Below are 17,719 nucleotides of genomic sequence, written 5' to 3' on the forward strand. Positions count from 1 at the left end.
TGTGTTGCAGTAGTTAGCACAGGCGCCTTCTTGTCACTGCAAGAAATATATGAATTCATATCTGACCGTGTGTGCTCAGTGTGTTTGACTATATATCATCTATAGGAAAGCAAACTATAAGTAGTATTTATTATAGTGTCCAGCTGCACATTTAAAGAACAAAAACATGTTGAAACAATCAATTCACAGTCAGACCAAAGCATCTTTTTAAGTTTCCATTTATTAAAGTTATGAACAAAGAGACAAATAAGTTATAATATTTTTATTTGTTAGAATTCTATCAGTGTTTGAACATTAATATTTAGAGAGCTAGTACAATTTTCTACTTTCATGGCTAGCCTTTGACGAACCCATAGAAACAGCTGTCTCTCTCCAAGGACTGGAACATAATACTGAAGGGGGAGGTGTTGATGTTGTCTCAAAAGACAGTTAGCAATGAAAGTGTGCACCTTTTCTGTTATGGTATATCATTACATATAAACTCTTTAAAAATATACTTCTGTCAAATACCTTGACAACTACTATGTACACTACAAAAATAAATTTTCATATAAATAAATTATATGGCATACATTTATCTTTGTAACTGAAAACAGCATACATCCACGCCAACCAAGACCAAAATGGTAGTCTGGAAGAACCACTGATTTTTTTTTCCTTTTAAAATCCTCTAAGAGCTATGATGAGACCTGTAGTGTAAAATGTTATATACTCTTTTTTTCCTATTTAACATTAGTAAGCACTTTATACAGATCACTTTATACAGAATAAACTGTAATAGTGTTTTTTTTTCAATAGACATAAAAATCCCTGCATTTTTTATCCACTGGCATCACAACATTGACGAAAGAAAAGAACAAAAACATGTTTTATATTACAAAAATATAAATATCGCAATTCAACGTTGAAAACAAGAACATTAAAAAATGAATAAAATAGTTGCCAGCGATGATTCTCTCCGCTACTGCCAATGTGACATCGGGAGAAAACAAAAAACAAAAAAACAAAATACAGAACAACCTATTTCATGCAAGCAGCTGACGTAACACGGTGGACAGAGAGTGTAAAACTGCTAAGACTTCAGGGAAGAGCTACATGTGTTCAACAGGAAGTGAGAGGCAAACTGAGGCAGTGATTGAGGGACCTACAAGTCTGGAAACAGGGGGTCGGGGGGGGGGGGGGGGGTCACACATTTGCATGCTGACATAGACGCACATACAGATAGAAACTGGCCATTGCAAGTGAAGCGAGGTGCTGGTGGTGTAAACTCTCCCCCCTGAGGCTATGGGCTGTGCCATTTGGCATTTGGAGGAAGGGGTGAGGGGTCCCAATTAGTGTCACGGCGTTATGTTGTGGATTTTTATGAGCTGAGGTCAGAGAGGACGCTGAGGCCAAATTGGGGCCAGTTATCTTTACTGTCACTAAAGGAGAACTGGGACAGATTAAGAGGATAAACTCATACACACAAACATGAATGTTTACACACATATAAACTAAGACACACATTAGATACACTGTCAGGCCATATAGGGCTTAGCCCTGAGCAGGCTGCAGGGGCTAGCTTATTGGTTGAACAGAAACAAAAAGTAACTTGAGGTGAGATATTGGTGAGAATGATGCTTGAACGTAATCGAGTGCGAAGTTGAACGTGGTCGTACAGTATACAGTTTGAACTTTAGCTTATCCGTTAGACACAGTCACTAAGGGAGCAGAGTTAGCGCCCCCTGTTGTTGACCCTGTTCCAGAAGAAAATCAGTAACGTGAATGTCCCTGTAATGGCACCGCGAGTTTCTGAGGTGGGTTTGATATTTGTGTGTCAGTTTAAATGACAGAACCTGTATTGAGCCTGCTAGGGTTAAACAAAACAACCTTTACAGTAAAAAATTAAACCAGAGAGCAGCCGAACACTGATACAAAGCTGAGAGCAGAAACAGGTTCCAATGCAGAGGCCATAACCAAAAAACAAAACAAAACAAAATTCTTCATATCTGCTCATCTTAAATAGCACGCATAGCGTGTCAAGTTAAACAGTAATTGTTTCATAACTACCACAAGTTTGTGATAAAAAAATTAATAGTTTAAGATGCGTACCTTTATACAATAATGAACACACAAAAGACACACAAACACACACACAAATATACATATATATATATATATATATATATATACCATGGCCCTGTTTGATGACTAACAATTTCCCTCATGTTTTAAATGAGTTTAACTGTTAGACTGTTCTGAGGATGAATCTGATGTAGAAGGCAGAAAATAATGGGGCTGTTTCACATCATAGAACACTACACACTCACACACACACACAAACACAAACACGTATACGAACACACACATTCACACAAATACAAAAACACATGTATACGCAAACACACACACACACACACACACACACACACATTTAAGTAGAAAGATCACTTGTTTTGTTTAAAAAGACATTTGCATAGAGTTATAAATGTATATCATTTAAAAAAATATTTTGAGCAGCAACGTTGCGTGCTGGCAGGTACATTTGTCTGGATGAAGCTTCCTAATGGCACAGATCCACAGATGAGTGAACAGTAATCAGAAATCGATCTCTCTCTCTCTCTTTCTTTCTCTCACTCACTCACTAAGTCACGCACACACAAACTCACACACACTCACACACACACACACACACACACACACACACACACACACACACACACACACACACACACACACACACACACACACACACACACACACACACACACACACACACACACACACACACACACACACACACACCATATAAAATGGCAGCCCCAGTCTGTTACCATGAGGAGTTGTACGGCTCCTAAAATTATAGCTACTTTTTGTTCATATTTACATATGTATACATCTTTTAAATATTGATAGAATCTAATATCTAAGACAGAAGTCCACTGGGTTACAGTAAGAATGAGCACCATGACCATGACGGCAACACTGGCGAGTCTTCTCGCTTTTTAAGGCCGGGGGGGTTGGGGCTGGTGAGCCGGGCTGTGCCAGGCCAGGTCAGCTGCTTAGTAATAGAGAGGAGTCCATCTTTGGCCGTTGTACGTCCGTTCCCCACAACTGAAAATAAAAAGTATGTTAGAGTGTCAGTTTATTTTAAAGCAGGTTTTTCTAAAATGACCATTGTACTAAATACTCTATGGATCTACTGAAGCAGATGAAAAGTCACCTCAGCTCGCCCGTCTGCCCTGGTTGCTCTCAGCTGCCTCAAACTCCAGATCTTGGAGCTCCATGGCCTCCACCGTGTCTCCCCTGGACCCTGTCTGGGTGTCCAGGGGCACGTGTGGGTCCTGGAAAGCAGCCTCTGGCGCCTCTGGCCCTGAGGGGCAGTAACTGTCCGTTGCAGTGTACCCTGGGTAAGAGGAAGTGGAGGGGCCCTGGTTGGACAAGGGGGCCGGGTGAACGGCAACGGTGACGGAGGCCGACGCTGTTACCGTAGTGATGGGTTGGCAATATGGGGTAGAGTTGGGGTGGTGGTGTGGGAGGTGGTGGTTAGGTTGTGGGTTGTGGGAAGAGCGGGCTCTGTGGCCTGCTGAGTGTTCTCTATGGCTGTTTGAGCCATAATGGCCCCCAGCCTCAGTAGGAGTTTCAAAAGCGTCCATGCGCGGGCGGGCTGGGGGCGGGACCTGCCAGTGCAGCTGGCTCTTGGGGTTCCTGCTGCTGTTGCGCCGAGTGGCTCCTGGCTGGGGCCCAGAATCACAACCCTGAGAGGAGACAGACTGAAGAGGGACACAATGAGACGTTTAGTTCCATAATGTGAGAAACAAGAGCATATCTGCAGTCAGAGCATTAAACAAGCAGCACAATACAGGATATTTCCTTACCGAAGTCACATAGGCTGCAGGGTCGGGCTGTCTGGCTGAGCGCCTGTGCCCTGATCCTGCTCTCCTGTCCTCCTCTGGCCTGACTGCTCTGCCTCTGCTGGTCTGGAGGTGGTACTGCTGCTCCTCCGCTCGGGTTGCCCCTCTGCGCGAGGGCAGGTTGTAGTTCTGCACCTCCTGGCTGATGCCGGACACCGTGGTGTTGGAGCTGTACTCCGAGTCGGAAGAGTCTGAGGCTGCACCGGAGATGGTGGCTGTGGTTGTGTTGTGAGGTCGGACTGAGAAGTGGACCACGTGAGGTGGGGCCTCTGGGGACGGGGTCGGTAACCGGCTACGACCATCCACAGGTGTGACCTGAGAGGCGACAAAGGAGAAGGTGAAGAGACTTGAGATGTTTTCAAACATGCAGTGAACTCCGGATAATCTCCTGGAATCATCTGGAGGGGCTGCATGTGAGAATGCCATTGTGCCAGTCAGTCGCTCCGGACATTCTCTGGAGTTTTTCCTGTCCACTAGTAAAGACTCCAGAGAACGTCTTTGTGAGTCCATGTGAGAATTCAGCTGGATATTGTGAGTCGGTGCATTTATCCAGTCAAACACACAATTACATTTTCTTTCAATTATAATTTTTTGAGCTCTTACCTCTGGATAGGGGCCGAAGTATGACAGTAACACTGGGAGAAGTACGAGACCATTCAGCACTCCCAGAACTGTGAGAATGGCCAACACGGCAAAGAAATACCTGCAATAAAACATGCATATCAAAAACAGATCAATGCGGGGACTAATTTAACTAAATGTAACATGTCGGCACCAAACACACCGCAAGCAAAACAAGAGTCGCTCAGAGCAGCACAGAAAAACACAAGAAGAAAAACAAACCAAGCAAGTTAACAAAAAAAAATACCTGCGCAAACCACAGGGCTTTAGACGTGGAGAGACATGTGTAAGACCAACCATAACACACATGCCCGAAATAATAATTCAACAAAGACGCAAGGCCACTCCTTAAACACACACACACACAGACACACACAAACACACACACACACACACACACACACACACACACACACACACACACACACACACACACACACACACACACACACACACACACACACACACACACACACACACACACACACACAGAGATGTACCTTGCATGTTTCTAAGTCCCGCTTAAAGAGGGTTAGTCGTAAAGAAGCCGAAGAGAGAAAAGAAAAGGGGAACCATAATTAGCCGGAGCTTGTTAATTCAAAGGCGCAGGAGGAAAAGGGGGGGGGGGGGGGGGGGGGAGAGAAGGGCAGGTTATTGGGACCGAGGGTACTCTCTCTTGGGTGTGTGGTGTATAAGCAAACATGGAGAAAACAAAGCAGTGAGGAATGTCAGGGGAGGGGGTGGAAGGGGTAAATGAGGGTTTAAAAAAAAATAAAGGTGGGACGGGGGGTGAGGGGAGAGGGTGGGGTTGGGGGGTCGTGCAAGAGGACAGGGGCCTCCCTCGCTACTCTCTACTCTCGGGCTCTAAAAAAGAGCGAGGGAGAGAAGCAAACAAATGAAGTGAAGGGTATAGAATTTAAACAATTTAGTCGAGGGAAAAAAGAGAAGGGGACCCTCAGAGTGCCACCCCCTCCCCGGCCTCTCTCTCTCTCTCTCTCTCTCTCTCTCTCTCTCTCTCTCTCTTTCTCTCCCTCTCTCTTCTATTTCTTTTTCCTCTCTCTCTCCTCCACCTCACTTTTCTCTCCCTTCTTTCTAAGCTAAGCCCCTGTGAAATTCCCGGCCACTCCACAATCCCCTCTGTCTAATTAAATCTCCAATGTATCAGGTAAGACCCCCCATTCTCCCCACTCCGAAACCCACCCCTCCATCCCAACCTCCCTCACGCTCCACTCCAGCTTCCTCCCTTAATGGAGAGGCTTTCCTCCTGACATGGCTCTCCAGTGGAAGCTCTCAGGTTTTCAGGGATGTGCTAATGAACCACTAACCCCTTTGCCTGAGTCTTCACAATGCTGCTGTTTGTATGTGTGGTACCAGAGGTGTAGACACACTAGACCGCCGACTCAATTCATGTGCAGGGAGAACAACATTTCACAGAGGAACAGATCTACAGGTGAGGACCAGTCCTTGTCTGCCCAGCATGGGTGGCCTCACTTCCCACGTGGAACCAACAACGAGAGCACCAGCTCGACTTATTCTTGCCCAGTGCCACAGCAGCTGGGACATTCATGTGACCAGAGAACAGGACATCATGCTGTGAGCGGGTGTGTAGACGGACGGACATGAATCTCAAGATGAAAAAATCCCAGGGTTCTTTTAAGAGAATTCATCCTTTAATGAACTCTTCACTAAATAAAAACAATAAACAAATCTAAAGCAAATCATAAGGTTCATGAAGAGGTTCAGAGCTTCAGACAGACACACACACTGTGTGGGGTCATGGGAGTTGTTGTCCTCAAAACCATTGCCAATGGAAATGTACCTGACACGACTCAGATGCAAATCAACTTCACGGCTGTGGTAATGTGTGAAAGTTTTACGCAGCAAACGTCAAAGAATAACAGCCCAAGGAAGGAATAGAAAAACAGTTGATTGGCTAGCAGTGTGTTTTTCCTCTGTCGTACGTTGTTTATCCGGGACGTTATAGAAACGCTCACTTCCACAGGTAAAGCGGATGTGCATGAAAAAGTCCACCAAAATAAAACGCACTATTATCCTGAACAAAATTAGGGATTTCTTTGACCATTGTTGGAAACATTTTGGATAATGTTAGTTCACACATACAAACATATTTAACATAGGTCAAGATAATTGAATGAAGAATTGTTACTGTCTTTAAATGGAACTGATGCAATCGGGTAGGATGGGGGTTATGATTTCCATTCACAACAGGATGGGTAATTGCCACATCAACTTTGGGCGTGAATATACACATACATGTAGCTACGCACACGCGTGCAGCCCACATACCGGGCTGAGTGCCCCCGCTAGGCTGTTTGGAGTGAAAACATTCACGGCGCTGACGGGGGAAAGTCAGGGAAACATTTCTTTCGGCGCAAGCAGAAAAATACGAGCCGGGCCTGTTGTTATTGCACCGTCTTGGGGCGCTGCTTTGTTTGCTCAGACAACAGCAGAACCTCTAAATGGAGGCCCGGGACCGAGCCAGAAACCAGAGCTCACCACTGGAGGTGAGGAGAGACGCTCTATAGGCCTCCCTGTGTTTGTGTGTGTATGAGCGTCTGTTTGTATGCGTCTCTCTTTCTCTCTTTCTCTCGCTCTCTCTCTCTTTCTCGAGTGTGTGCTCTAACTGGCAGGCACACCATCATTGACCCTCATGATTACAAGGTCAGGAAGCACGTTGGGGTGTATGTGTGTGTGTGTGTGTGTGTCTGTGTGTGTGTATGTGCATATAAGAGGCCTATGCACATGACACAGTTTGTGCTCTTGCAAATCACATGGACCTCAGTGCACCCTGTTCTTAAAGGAGCAGGTCAAACTAATTATATAGCTACCTAGTATAGCCTCCAACAACAATGTGTGCATGTGCTGCCACGTAAGACCATAAGAGACTTTAAATTATTCGCTGAGCTCAGTGGAAACTTCTCATAACCCTCCAGAATGTACACTATCATTAATTTTCCTCCCATGACCGGCAGCTGGTTGTTACCTTTCTGCCCTTGTCTTACACACAAAAGTAGCCACCGCGGCAGAGCCCCCACAGTGTGTCGGCTTTAATTTCCACTTCTCCTGTCTTTCCACGACTGCCCCCCCACCCTGTTACCCCTTCCCATACTTATAAATGTCTAGCGAGGGCAGTTAAACTAGCTGAAGGAGATTAGAAAAGCCAGAGGGACCTTCCTGTTCTCTTTCTCTTCCCCCCCCTCCCGCTCTGTCTCCCCTATCACTCCCTTTCACTGCGCTCTTCTTCGTCGTCTACTCCCCCCAAGCCCTCCTCCTCCCTGCTCCTCCTGACCTTCAACTCTCCATCCTTCCCCTGGTTTCCCCTAAAATGTCAGGCATGAGAGGCATCAAGGGGGAGGTGGGGGGGAATACACAAGGGGAGAGGAAGGTGAGGAAAGATATAGGCCTTGTCTATGAAGTTTTCTCGGAGATTGAGCCCCAAGAAGTGGACAAAAAACAGGTAGGAGGAGGTCTACAGAGAGGGGGCATGAAACTGAGATGCGGGTGGAAGACAAGAGAGAGATGGAGGGAGGGTACAGAGGAAGAGTGCGGCCTTCATGCATGATTTGTGTCTCAGGTAGATTCCTGTGTGACATGCAGGTTGAGGCATGGTCTCAACGGTCTACTAACGCCACGCAGGCGCCACACAATAACCTCTGTGAGAGATCAATCCCGTGTTGGCAGAATTGAAGCAGCATTTTCTCACGAGGTTCAATCTGTGCTCACCTGACGATAAAGTCGAACTCGGAGCCTGCAAGCATCAGGACACCTAATAAGGTAGAAAAGGCTCCGTCGAGCACCGGAGCAAACATGTGCTCCAATGCCAGCACGGCCCGCCTGTGACGATCCCCTATGGCGGTCAGGAACGCCTACAGAACACACGATACCCAACACATATATCAAGGACCTCAAATATGACCCCTTGCTTAACTTTGATTGATGCATGTTTATTCCTAGTTTTTTGTGTCACTGTGCGTGTTTGCGCCTACCAGGGCCACATGGACGGTGAACTCCACTCCGATGCCCACGGAGGCGATGAGGATCACCACCGGTACGGCGCTCAGCTTGATTCCCATCAGCCCCATGAAGCCAAACAGCTCCACGGTCATGAGGGACAGCACCAACACCTGAAAAAGGAGGCGTTTCCATTAAAAAAGTCAAAGTGGTTGATAAATTGATATGAAAAGTGATTCTTATCGTTTAATGAAATACAAGATAAAAACCAAAATAGGATATACTCTGGCTGAACGTGGCCACAAGTAGGATAGAAAGTTTAAATACATGTCCGTGCACTTGTAGTTCAGCTTGAACCATGTTTTTGAGGATAAATTCCCATAAATCTCACAAGACATGGATCTGCATGAACCATTCTATACAAGCACATAATTTTGGAGAGAATAAACTGGCTTTCACCAATTTTTTTATGTCACATGTTTCTCTGCTCTTTGTCTGTGTGGATAATAATAATAACAACTTCTATCCACAGTTCCCAGGGCTGGAACACATGAAACACATGTCAGCATAGTGGGAGAGAATCTTCTGTGTTATTGTTCTGTGATAAACAGACAGTAATTCACAGCATTTGAATTTACAGCTGACGTAGACTCTGAACGTACACAAGACAGATGGAGTGCAATACGAAAAGAGGATGATGGGATATTCTGCCTTAGAGACGTGTTAAGTACAAACTGCATGTGTGTGTGTTTATGGATGTGTGTGTGTGTATGTGTGTGTGTGTGGTGGTTTCAGTAGAGCAGGACAGGAGCTGGGAGTAAATGCCATTATCAGCTGACAGGTGTCAGGTTACATGGGGCCCAAACCCTTTGAAGAAGGTTGAGGTGGGCAGGGGAGGGAGCGGTGTGTGTGTGTGTGTATGTGTGTTTATATATGTATGTGTGTGTGTGGGTGAATAATGCATGTAAGTATCCGCAATGCTTGTCCACGAGGGGGTATTTGTGTGCAGTGTTTGTGAGCAGCCTCTGACTCCAGTTAGACTCTCTGCTAAAGTGCATTTTGGGTGATCTGAAGACAAGTGGACACTGACAGAGAAAAACATTTGGTGTTGGTCACGTCCAGAAATGTTCAGGGAATTAAACTAGACTTCACTTTTTCTGCTCTTTAGATTTAGAACGACTCTGACACAACTTTAAAGTGTGCATCTGTGTATCTGTTGTTTTACAACAGATGAAAGCAAAACCAGATCCCAAGTGATGCTTCTAAATCCATTCTGGTGCCAAGTGCGAGCAGCAATCAATATCAAGGGGATTAGAAACAAGCTGTATAAATCTAAACACGAGATACAAGGTTTAAACAAGGACTCTGTGTCCGTGTGGGTGAGATGGATTTCAAGGCAAATAGCTAAGAGGGTTTGAGGGGGCTTAGGGTTGAGGGTTTGACGTTGCAGGGCTGGCGGTGGTCTGGTCCCGGACAGACCAAATGGTTAAACTTGACGCCTCTCCATAACTTGCCTTTTGATCTTGCTAGTAAAGCCTGAAGGATGAACATGAGGCCCACCCCTCCTCCTCCGTTTAAGGGCTCAGGTGGCCTGGCCACTGCCTGTCGTAAAATACAACCCACCAGAGAGAAAAACCAGAGGGCTCTGTGTATGTGTTTCTATGTGAATTATGTACCTGTGTGTTTACATGTTCATATTGCATGTGTGCAAGTGTTTACACGTCTGTGTGTCTGCTTTAAGTGTGTGTGCCTGTGTATGTGAATCTGTGTTTATGTGTTTCCTTGGAAACTTGCGAAAAGACCGGGCAGAGGAGAAGTGTGGAGGATGGAAATAAAATCAAACTTTTATAGGTTTAGAGTGGGAGCAAGTTGCTCGAGCAACTTTGTGTCCTTTTACCATTTATTTCAGAATCGGTGTCTGGGAGTGTTGGACTAGACTAAACACACTGGCCCTAACAAAACAGCACAAGATAAACACTGTTGACTGGGGCTACAATAACACAGCAGCCCTGTATCCTTTCTGACTCGCCTAGAGATGCCTTCAGGACCACACATAAAAAATCATGAAAGAAAAACACGTTGAGTTTTTTTTCTCCTTAGCAGTTTGAAATCCAGAACTATCACAGACCACTGGAAATATAACAGAAGAATAAGAAGACGACAAACAACAGCAGTCGCGGATAAACATTAAAAGCACAAGTCATCCCTGGAAGGAGAATCAGGTCACTAGCTACCAAGCTGGTGAAATGTGAATGCTCTGCATGTATTTAGGCCTGGTCTATCAAACTAGTAGATAATCAAATAAGCAGCTAAATGTAAATCTTTCTCAACGTCTGCTGCGGTCTATGGTTCCATGCCTGATTTCTTGCCTTGTGCTGTATAATATTGTTTCTGCTTTCACACTCACGATGATGCCGGCGGTCCACGGGTTGAGCAGGAAGAGCGCGCAGACCAGAAAGGTGCAGGCAAGCACGACGCTGATGGACAGCAGGAGCCAGTGGCGCAGACTAATGTACTGTTCCCAGAACAGGAAGGGGTAGCCATTGGGGTAGGAGGGCAGGCCCTGTCGGCTGTAGTTGCTGCAAATGGCTCGCACGCTCTTGATGGCCTCCACAAACTGCGGCGTCTCGCGGAGCCCGTTGAGGTAGAAGGGAAACTGTGCGTATTCGATGGGCTCGGCAGCCGGGACTGGATGGAAAGAAAAGTGAAAGGAAAGGTCAACCTTGCAAGATGATGACATTTTGATCAAGAAAAATGTATTACTGATAAACATTAAGAAGAGGATAAGACAACGAATCAATGGCAACAATGAAATCTGCAGATAATATTTGTCTGTTCGGATTGAAAGACATTAGGAATCTGCAGAAATAATTTGTTCTCTTGAGCCAAACCACCAATATCAAGGTTTCCCCCCCCAAATCCAACCACGCTCCAAGAGTAGCTACATCTGTGGGCAAGTGTGCGTGTGTGAGTGTGTGTGAGAGTGTGTGTGTGTGTGTGTGGCGGGGGTGGGCGGAACGGTGTGAAACAGAGCTCCATTGACTCCAACCCCAGCCGGTCTGTGGGCCAGCTTGGCTAATGAGGGCCTATCAGTTCCAGACACAGCAGCGTGTCAGGGCTAACGTTGATTCACCGTAATTACAATGTCAGAACCGCCGCCATTACCACACCCTAAACATAGCACGGCCACATAAAGCATAACATGGATGCATAACCACACGTACCTGACAGTCATGCAGCGATGAGGTCATCCTTGGCGCGGACAAAATAGTGTATTCGTTCAGATTTTGTAATAACACATTGCTGCATGCTCGGAAACTCTGCATCTATCTATCGCTCTACTAACTATCCTGTTTCGTTATAGAAATACACGTTTTGGTGCCGTCTGGTGCTGATGTGCGACCGCGTGTGTGTATTTTCGCAGTGCCGACAGGGTCAGACTGGAGAACTTGCTAACATGGCTTGGCCGGTTCTCGTCTCAACTATACATTTTAGGGACACACGTTGGCTTTGGGCCAACACCAATCCGCTTCGGGGAGCTCCCATACAGCCCAGCACTTCACGCTGCTTATCCAATCATACCCCCACCCCCCTACCTCCCCTGTAAAGGACTTCCTGCTTGTTATCCAATTGTACCTCCCACCAAAACCCGGTCCCTCTCCTTGTTATCCAATCATTTTCCTCCCCCGTGGAGCACTTCCTGACTTGTACCAAATCACAGGCTGGAATCAAACAACAACATGAATGTACTTTTTTTAATGTGAATTACAGACCGTGTGTGTGGTAGGGAAATTAGAACAGGGTGTGTGTAGTGTTTGGGGTCACTGGGATTTAATAATGTTTGTGTGTGTATCCCTGTGTCTGTGTGTGTGTCTGTGTAATACTAGGGCCCCATGGTAGCCAGGATTATAGCAGTCACCACAGGCACCATTAGAAGAACCACATTGAGCCACGTCTTGGTCGTCGACCCTGCAACCTGAGCTCACACACACACACACACACACACACACGCACACACACACACAGGCGCACACACACAACGGAGTGCTACGGTAGAGTCTACCACCCTGTCTGAAAGCTAATAGGCAGACAAGGAGCTCAGCTTAAAGTTTCAGACAGAACCTAGTAAATGCAATTTGTTTGAGCTGCGACACGTAGCAGGTTTAAACTGCAGCATTTCAAATTCAAAGCCTAATTTCCTTACTTGTGTGAAAGACAAACACTTCCTTTACACTCTTAATGCAACCTGTTTGCAGATGTACCATATCTCGTGAACTTACTGCTGAGGCGTGTCTCGGGCATGGAGTCGGTGCGGTCGTGGGGCCACTCTGGAGGGTGTGGGCGGATGTTGGCCTGCGAGGCGGCGTACGCCACGGGGTCGTTGCTGACCCAGGCGGTCAGATAGATGTAGAAAGCCCCGGGGTTGATGATCCCATCTGCGTCCACAAGCCTATGACGAGTCAACTACGAAAAGAATAGAGGAGAGAGGGGATGAATTCATGATGTTAATGTAATAATTGAAGTACACAGTTGTGTTGCTGCTCTGTTGTATTTTCTCAAAACACAACTTTCAGACACACACCCCTGGATGGAGTTTAGGCCGTTGACCTTTTCGTAAATGAAACAGTTAGTGACTGGAAAAAGTGCAGCTGAGGTCAAAGAACGAGGTGGAGCGAGCATATGAAATCATAACGCGGGCGTCAAGTGTACATTGGACACGAAAAGCTATTATAGAAATAAGACATGTTGAACCAAAACATTCTACAGGTGAGCTGACCACAGACGTGCTTTATTTATACACACGCATCAGTGCAAGAGAACGGAGCAGCTTTCAAAATAAGAGTCAAATATTAGTCCCTCTCTCTTTCCAACCAAAGAAAAATCAACAAGTCAAACACTGGTTTCTTTTTAGGAAATTTCCCGTACTTCTCATCGCGGCTTCCCAGAATGATCATGCCACATTAAAACATGGAAAATGCAGGATCAGCTTCTCCCTTTACATACAGTAGATATTGGCCGGCCAACCTCAGGCCCAATGTCTTGACCACTGTGAATATATTTCTGACAGAGGAGTTGCAGCTGCCGCAGTCGAATGTGTTACCAAGTTCTGAACAGGGTAATATATTAATATTTGTTATGTGACGCAAGCTCTCTGCTCCTTCCTGGTATTAACATTATTTTTGGGTGAACTGATCCCGATTAGGCATTTCGAAGTACGTCAGTTCATACCCGGCATTAGAATGTGGCTCTTCACAAAAAGGTTGTCACTGCTGTTTGCAATGTTTTAAGCCAATCTGACAATGAATTTGAAGTAGTATAATCAAAATATATATATAAAATGTGGAAGTCTATGGAAAATATGATAATTCAAAAAAAAAAAAATTGTTTATTATCCTTCAATGTGGCCCAGGATGCGTTTGTATACATCCTGCGTCCCAGACCTCCTCGGACTGTCAACAATCCAGAATTCATGCTACACACACACAACACAACCATCTTTGCTAGCTGTAAATACATGCCTAGCTACATAGATGCATGGCTGTAAACTTTAGACACCCAAAGTATGACGTTACTTTGTCAAAGCTGTTTTCCCTGTCAACCCATGTGTCTGTCTATGTGCAGATTGTTCCTGAGCTCTGTTTCAGTCATTTGCTGTGATGGCTGTGGCCCCTGTGTAGACTAAGAATGGCTTCTCCTGCTCGGGGCTGTTACTTCCAACCTCCCGTGTGGAGGCAGAGGAGCGTAGCTTAGCATCGCTACCTCCCGAGAGGTAAAACCATTACAGCACACCGCTCTGTCACTCTCCCTTCCAGGAACCATAAATCCCTTCTTCACGGAGGCAGGGAGAGTTTTGGGGGTGAAGCTGGACTCATGGGGCTAGGTAGATGAAGGAAGGAGTAGGGGTGGGGGTTTCGACGAGGAAGGGTGGGGGGCAGGGGGAAAAAATTGCTTGAGTTAGCGTAACAATAAAAAAATTGGCTGGAGTCCCTGAGCACGTCTGTGTGCAGTTAACCTGGTTGTTAACACTGAAGGAAATGCCACCCGGCAAATGGAGTAGAGCTATAAAAATAACACAACATCTGTACAAATGTTGCTCACACTTGCTTCTCCTGACCCCTACGGGTACCCAGAATGCCAGGCGCCACAGACCGACCTGAAACCTGAGAAGAAAAGAGCCCTTGATAGTGTCAGTGCGGTCCTCCTTAGAACTTTACAAACTTTCCACCTCCTCCTTTCCCTGCGTTCACTCGGAGTGTTTATCTCTCTGTTGCCTTATTTCCAAAGCACACATACCCACGCACACATGCTCGCACTAACAAGGAGAACCAGCTTCCACATGAGACCCAGGCCTGGGCCATAAGGAACGAATGGTCACCGGGCACAGGGAGAAATGTCAGCAGCGACAGATCAAAAGGCAAAACACCTCTGCATGGATCCGTGGAGTGGCATATCATAATAAAACATCTAGCTTTGCAATTTGCCAGGGCTGGAAAAGATCTGGGACTCATTTCGAGGCACAAAGCAAAACAGCTACTGCTGTAAGTGCACACACAACCGACAAAAGGCCGAACGCACACTCAAAACATGCACATGCACACAAGGAGCTTCCTCAAAAGGAACCACGTGTTTGAGCTCCCCTCATTCAAAGAGGACACAGCAGTGGAGCACGTAGGGAGGGCGAGGGAGGGAGGAAGAGACAGAGAGAGAGAGAGAGAGAGAGAGAGAGAGAGAGAGCAGGAGTGATAGCACGAGAGAGAGCTGGATTCCAGAGGATCTGGATTGAATTTAACAGCAGGATACGCAACAACTGTATGTCTTCAAGCTGTCACGGGAAGCCCAGGCAGCTCTGCTGGCGGCCCCCACGCCTCACGGCATATACACTTCCCTCACATGCACAGGAAGTGATGTCACAGGGCCGCACACCAGGTCTAACTCTGCTTCCTGTTAGGCCAGTGGAAAGGGATTGGAAGAGTCTGTGTGCTACTGCAATGGAGCTCAATGAATAAGACGACATGCAAACGCAACACACAACAACACATGATGAATATCATTAAACGCAGGACCCAGTGGAGCTCTGTTAAAGTTCATTATCTTTGTGGAAAATAATCTCATTGTTGAATGGAACGTGGTTTATCTTGTGTTTTGTGTAGAAATCCAATCCAAGAACTTTATTTTCATACTTCTCCAGCTCCTTATCTTCTGTTTTCGCTGTTTCCTGCCAGAGAATGCAGCCATGCATTCATGTATGTGGCTTTTTTCGGTGGTGGTACCAAACTAAAAACAACATCATATCAGCTCCTTTCCTCAGCTGTATATGGATAAATGATTTGTTTTTCTCACATTTCCACTTCGCTTTTTGACATTATAAATTTTTTTGCATCTTTCGCTGAACATGGAAGAGACCTGATTTTATCTTCCACTAAATTCCTTTCAGAGCTTCCATCACCTGGTGGCTTGTGTCATTGTTGGATGTCAAACACAGTCTCAATGCAACACTGGAGACAGGGCTTACATCAATGAATCTACCTTTATCCAAAATATGCAACAAAAAATGTGAATATGTTGCAATATTTTGAAATAATTTCACAACGATTTTAATTATTGGTTCCCACGGGGCTGCAGAATCTGAGCTTATTATTTATGAACCCATTGGGGCCTATAGGAATATCTCTGCTGTGTCTCTATTTATTTCAACCTCCCAACTTCACAAAGTGTCAGACTTAGAGGTTTGACGCTAAAAGAGAGAGAGCCACTGCAAGGCCCCCGCACACATGCACATCACACGCACAGAGGATAAATGGTTTCAATGAAGAGTTAATAGGTTTTTCAGAGGCCGACTGCAGCCCCGGTGAGAGCTTTAAATTCCTGGGCTCGGTAAAGACATCACCGAGAGAAGATGAAGACAGACAGACATAGAGAGAAAGAAGGACTAAGAAGTGGAATACAAAGAGAGAGTTTTTTAAGCTGGAGCTGGCTCGTTTGGCCCCGATCACACATAACAAAACAGATAAACTGGGTGTCACAATACCAGGAATTTGGTAGCAGGGGCCAGTACCTTAGAAATCCCATGGTAATCAAAGAATTGAAAGAATAGGAAGCTGCTACACAGACAATGTATCCTATATTTCCCATCACTGTTTCAGACTCGCTGAATTCTACCCTCAGACGTCCATGGTGCATGTCCACTTTCACATATCTTGACATTGATTCACATGGGACAAACTGATATGGGCGTGAACGTACCAGGTTGAAGTTGATGGGCTTCTCTCTGCGTCCCGTCTGCACCAAGAGCTTGTACGCCAGGACGCCATCGTCAGAGGCGTTCTTGTAGCTGTTGAGGGTGATGCGGCCGGCCTCCCAGTCCTTGTCAAACGCCTGCTGAAGACCTGCACGAAACCACAACCAGACAGATCGGTGAGATGTGGATGTTTAAAAAAAAAAGGTTTCACTCTCCGTCCATATATCCTCTGCAACACCCTCATAAAAGGTCAAAACAAAAACAAAACACATAGAAACCCAGCACAGTGCAAGAGAACCCAACACAACACAGCAGCAGACTCACACCGACCCTGTGGTATTCCTGATTGATGAATATGATAACGCAGTTCAATTCTCCACCAACAAACCGGTCTTCAACCGCCTAAAATAGGCTGCCTTTGATTCGAAGCAATCGTTAGGGAATATATGAGTAACACATGTCTCCTTCTTCTATACTGCTCTCTAATCCATATGTGAATCAGCCCCCCCCCCCCCACACTCTTCTCTCGACTTTCCCCCAAGGCCCACGCTGTGGTCCGTCTGTGGGAGATGTTGTTATGAGTCTCTTGCTTGGCCTGTCTGGCTCCAATTTGTCCCACCATTGCAAAGAGCAATATCAGACACAGTTCCTTCTCTACCTCTGTCGCTCACCCACACACGCTCTGTGTGGTTCCCAGCAGGCACGCACAGCCCCCCCCCCCCCCCCCCCCCCCACACACACACACAATCTGCTCGATCGTTAGCGGCACGTCAGTAAGTAAGTGGAGTCGTCACAATTCTCAGGCAGCGTCAGTGCTGGGTATAGAACAAGGAACCTATCCCAAAGTGAATCATGTCATCATGCAAATGTAATGTCAGACCCCTTTAAATTAAAAGTTGGGTTAGTTGATATGCGAAAAAAATATTTAACACCTCAGAGAGCACATCCCACTACCGGGGCTAACACCTTATCTTGCCAAAAAATTCCAATTCAG

At 45.9% G+C, this 17,719-nt stretch overlaps 1 protein-coding gene across 1 annotated transcript in view; it reads right to left on the reverse strand.

The window, feature by feature from the left end:
- Positions 1-202: 202 nt before the first annotated feature.
- The window catches only part of ptch1 (patched 1), a 48,982-nt gene continuing 31,465 nt past the window's right edge, over positions 203-17,719 (reverse strand). Inside the window, exons 16-24 of the mRNA XM_053421669.1 lie at positions 16,731-16,873; positions 12,767-12,950; positions 10,894-11,174; positions 8,522-8,659; positions 8,259-8,401; positions 4,497-4,596; positions 3,858-4,208; positions 3,203-3,752; positions 203-3,093 (exon numbers count right to left, since the gene is read on the reverse strand). Of these exons, the coding sequence (XP_053277644.1) occupies positions 3,204-3,752; positions 3,858-4,208; positions 4,497-4,596; positions 8,259-8,401; positions 8,522-8,659; positions 10,894-11,174; positions 12,767-12,950; positions 16,731-16,873 (1,889 nt within the window). The 3' untranslated portion in view covers positions 203-3,093; position 3,203. The remainder of the gene's footprint in view (positions 3,094-3,202; positions 3,753-3,857; positions 4,209-4,496; positions 4,597-8,258; positions 8,402-8,521; positions 8,660-10,893; positions 11,175-12,766; positions 12,951-16,730; positions 16,874-17,719) is intronic.

The sequence above is a fragment of the Pleuronectes platessa genome, chromosome 4, assembly GCF_947347685.1.
Source record: "Pleuronectes platessa chromosome 4, fPlePla1.1, whole genome shotgun sequence".
NCBI classification, from domain to species: Eukaryota; Metazoa; Chordata; class Actinopteri; order Pleuronectiformes; family Pleuronectidae; genus Pleuronectes; species Pleuronectes platessa.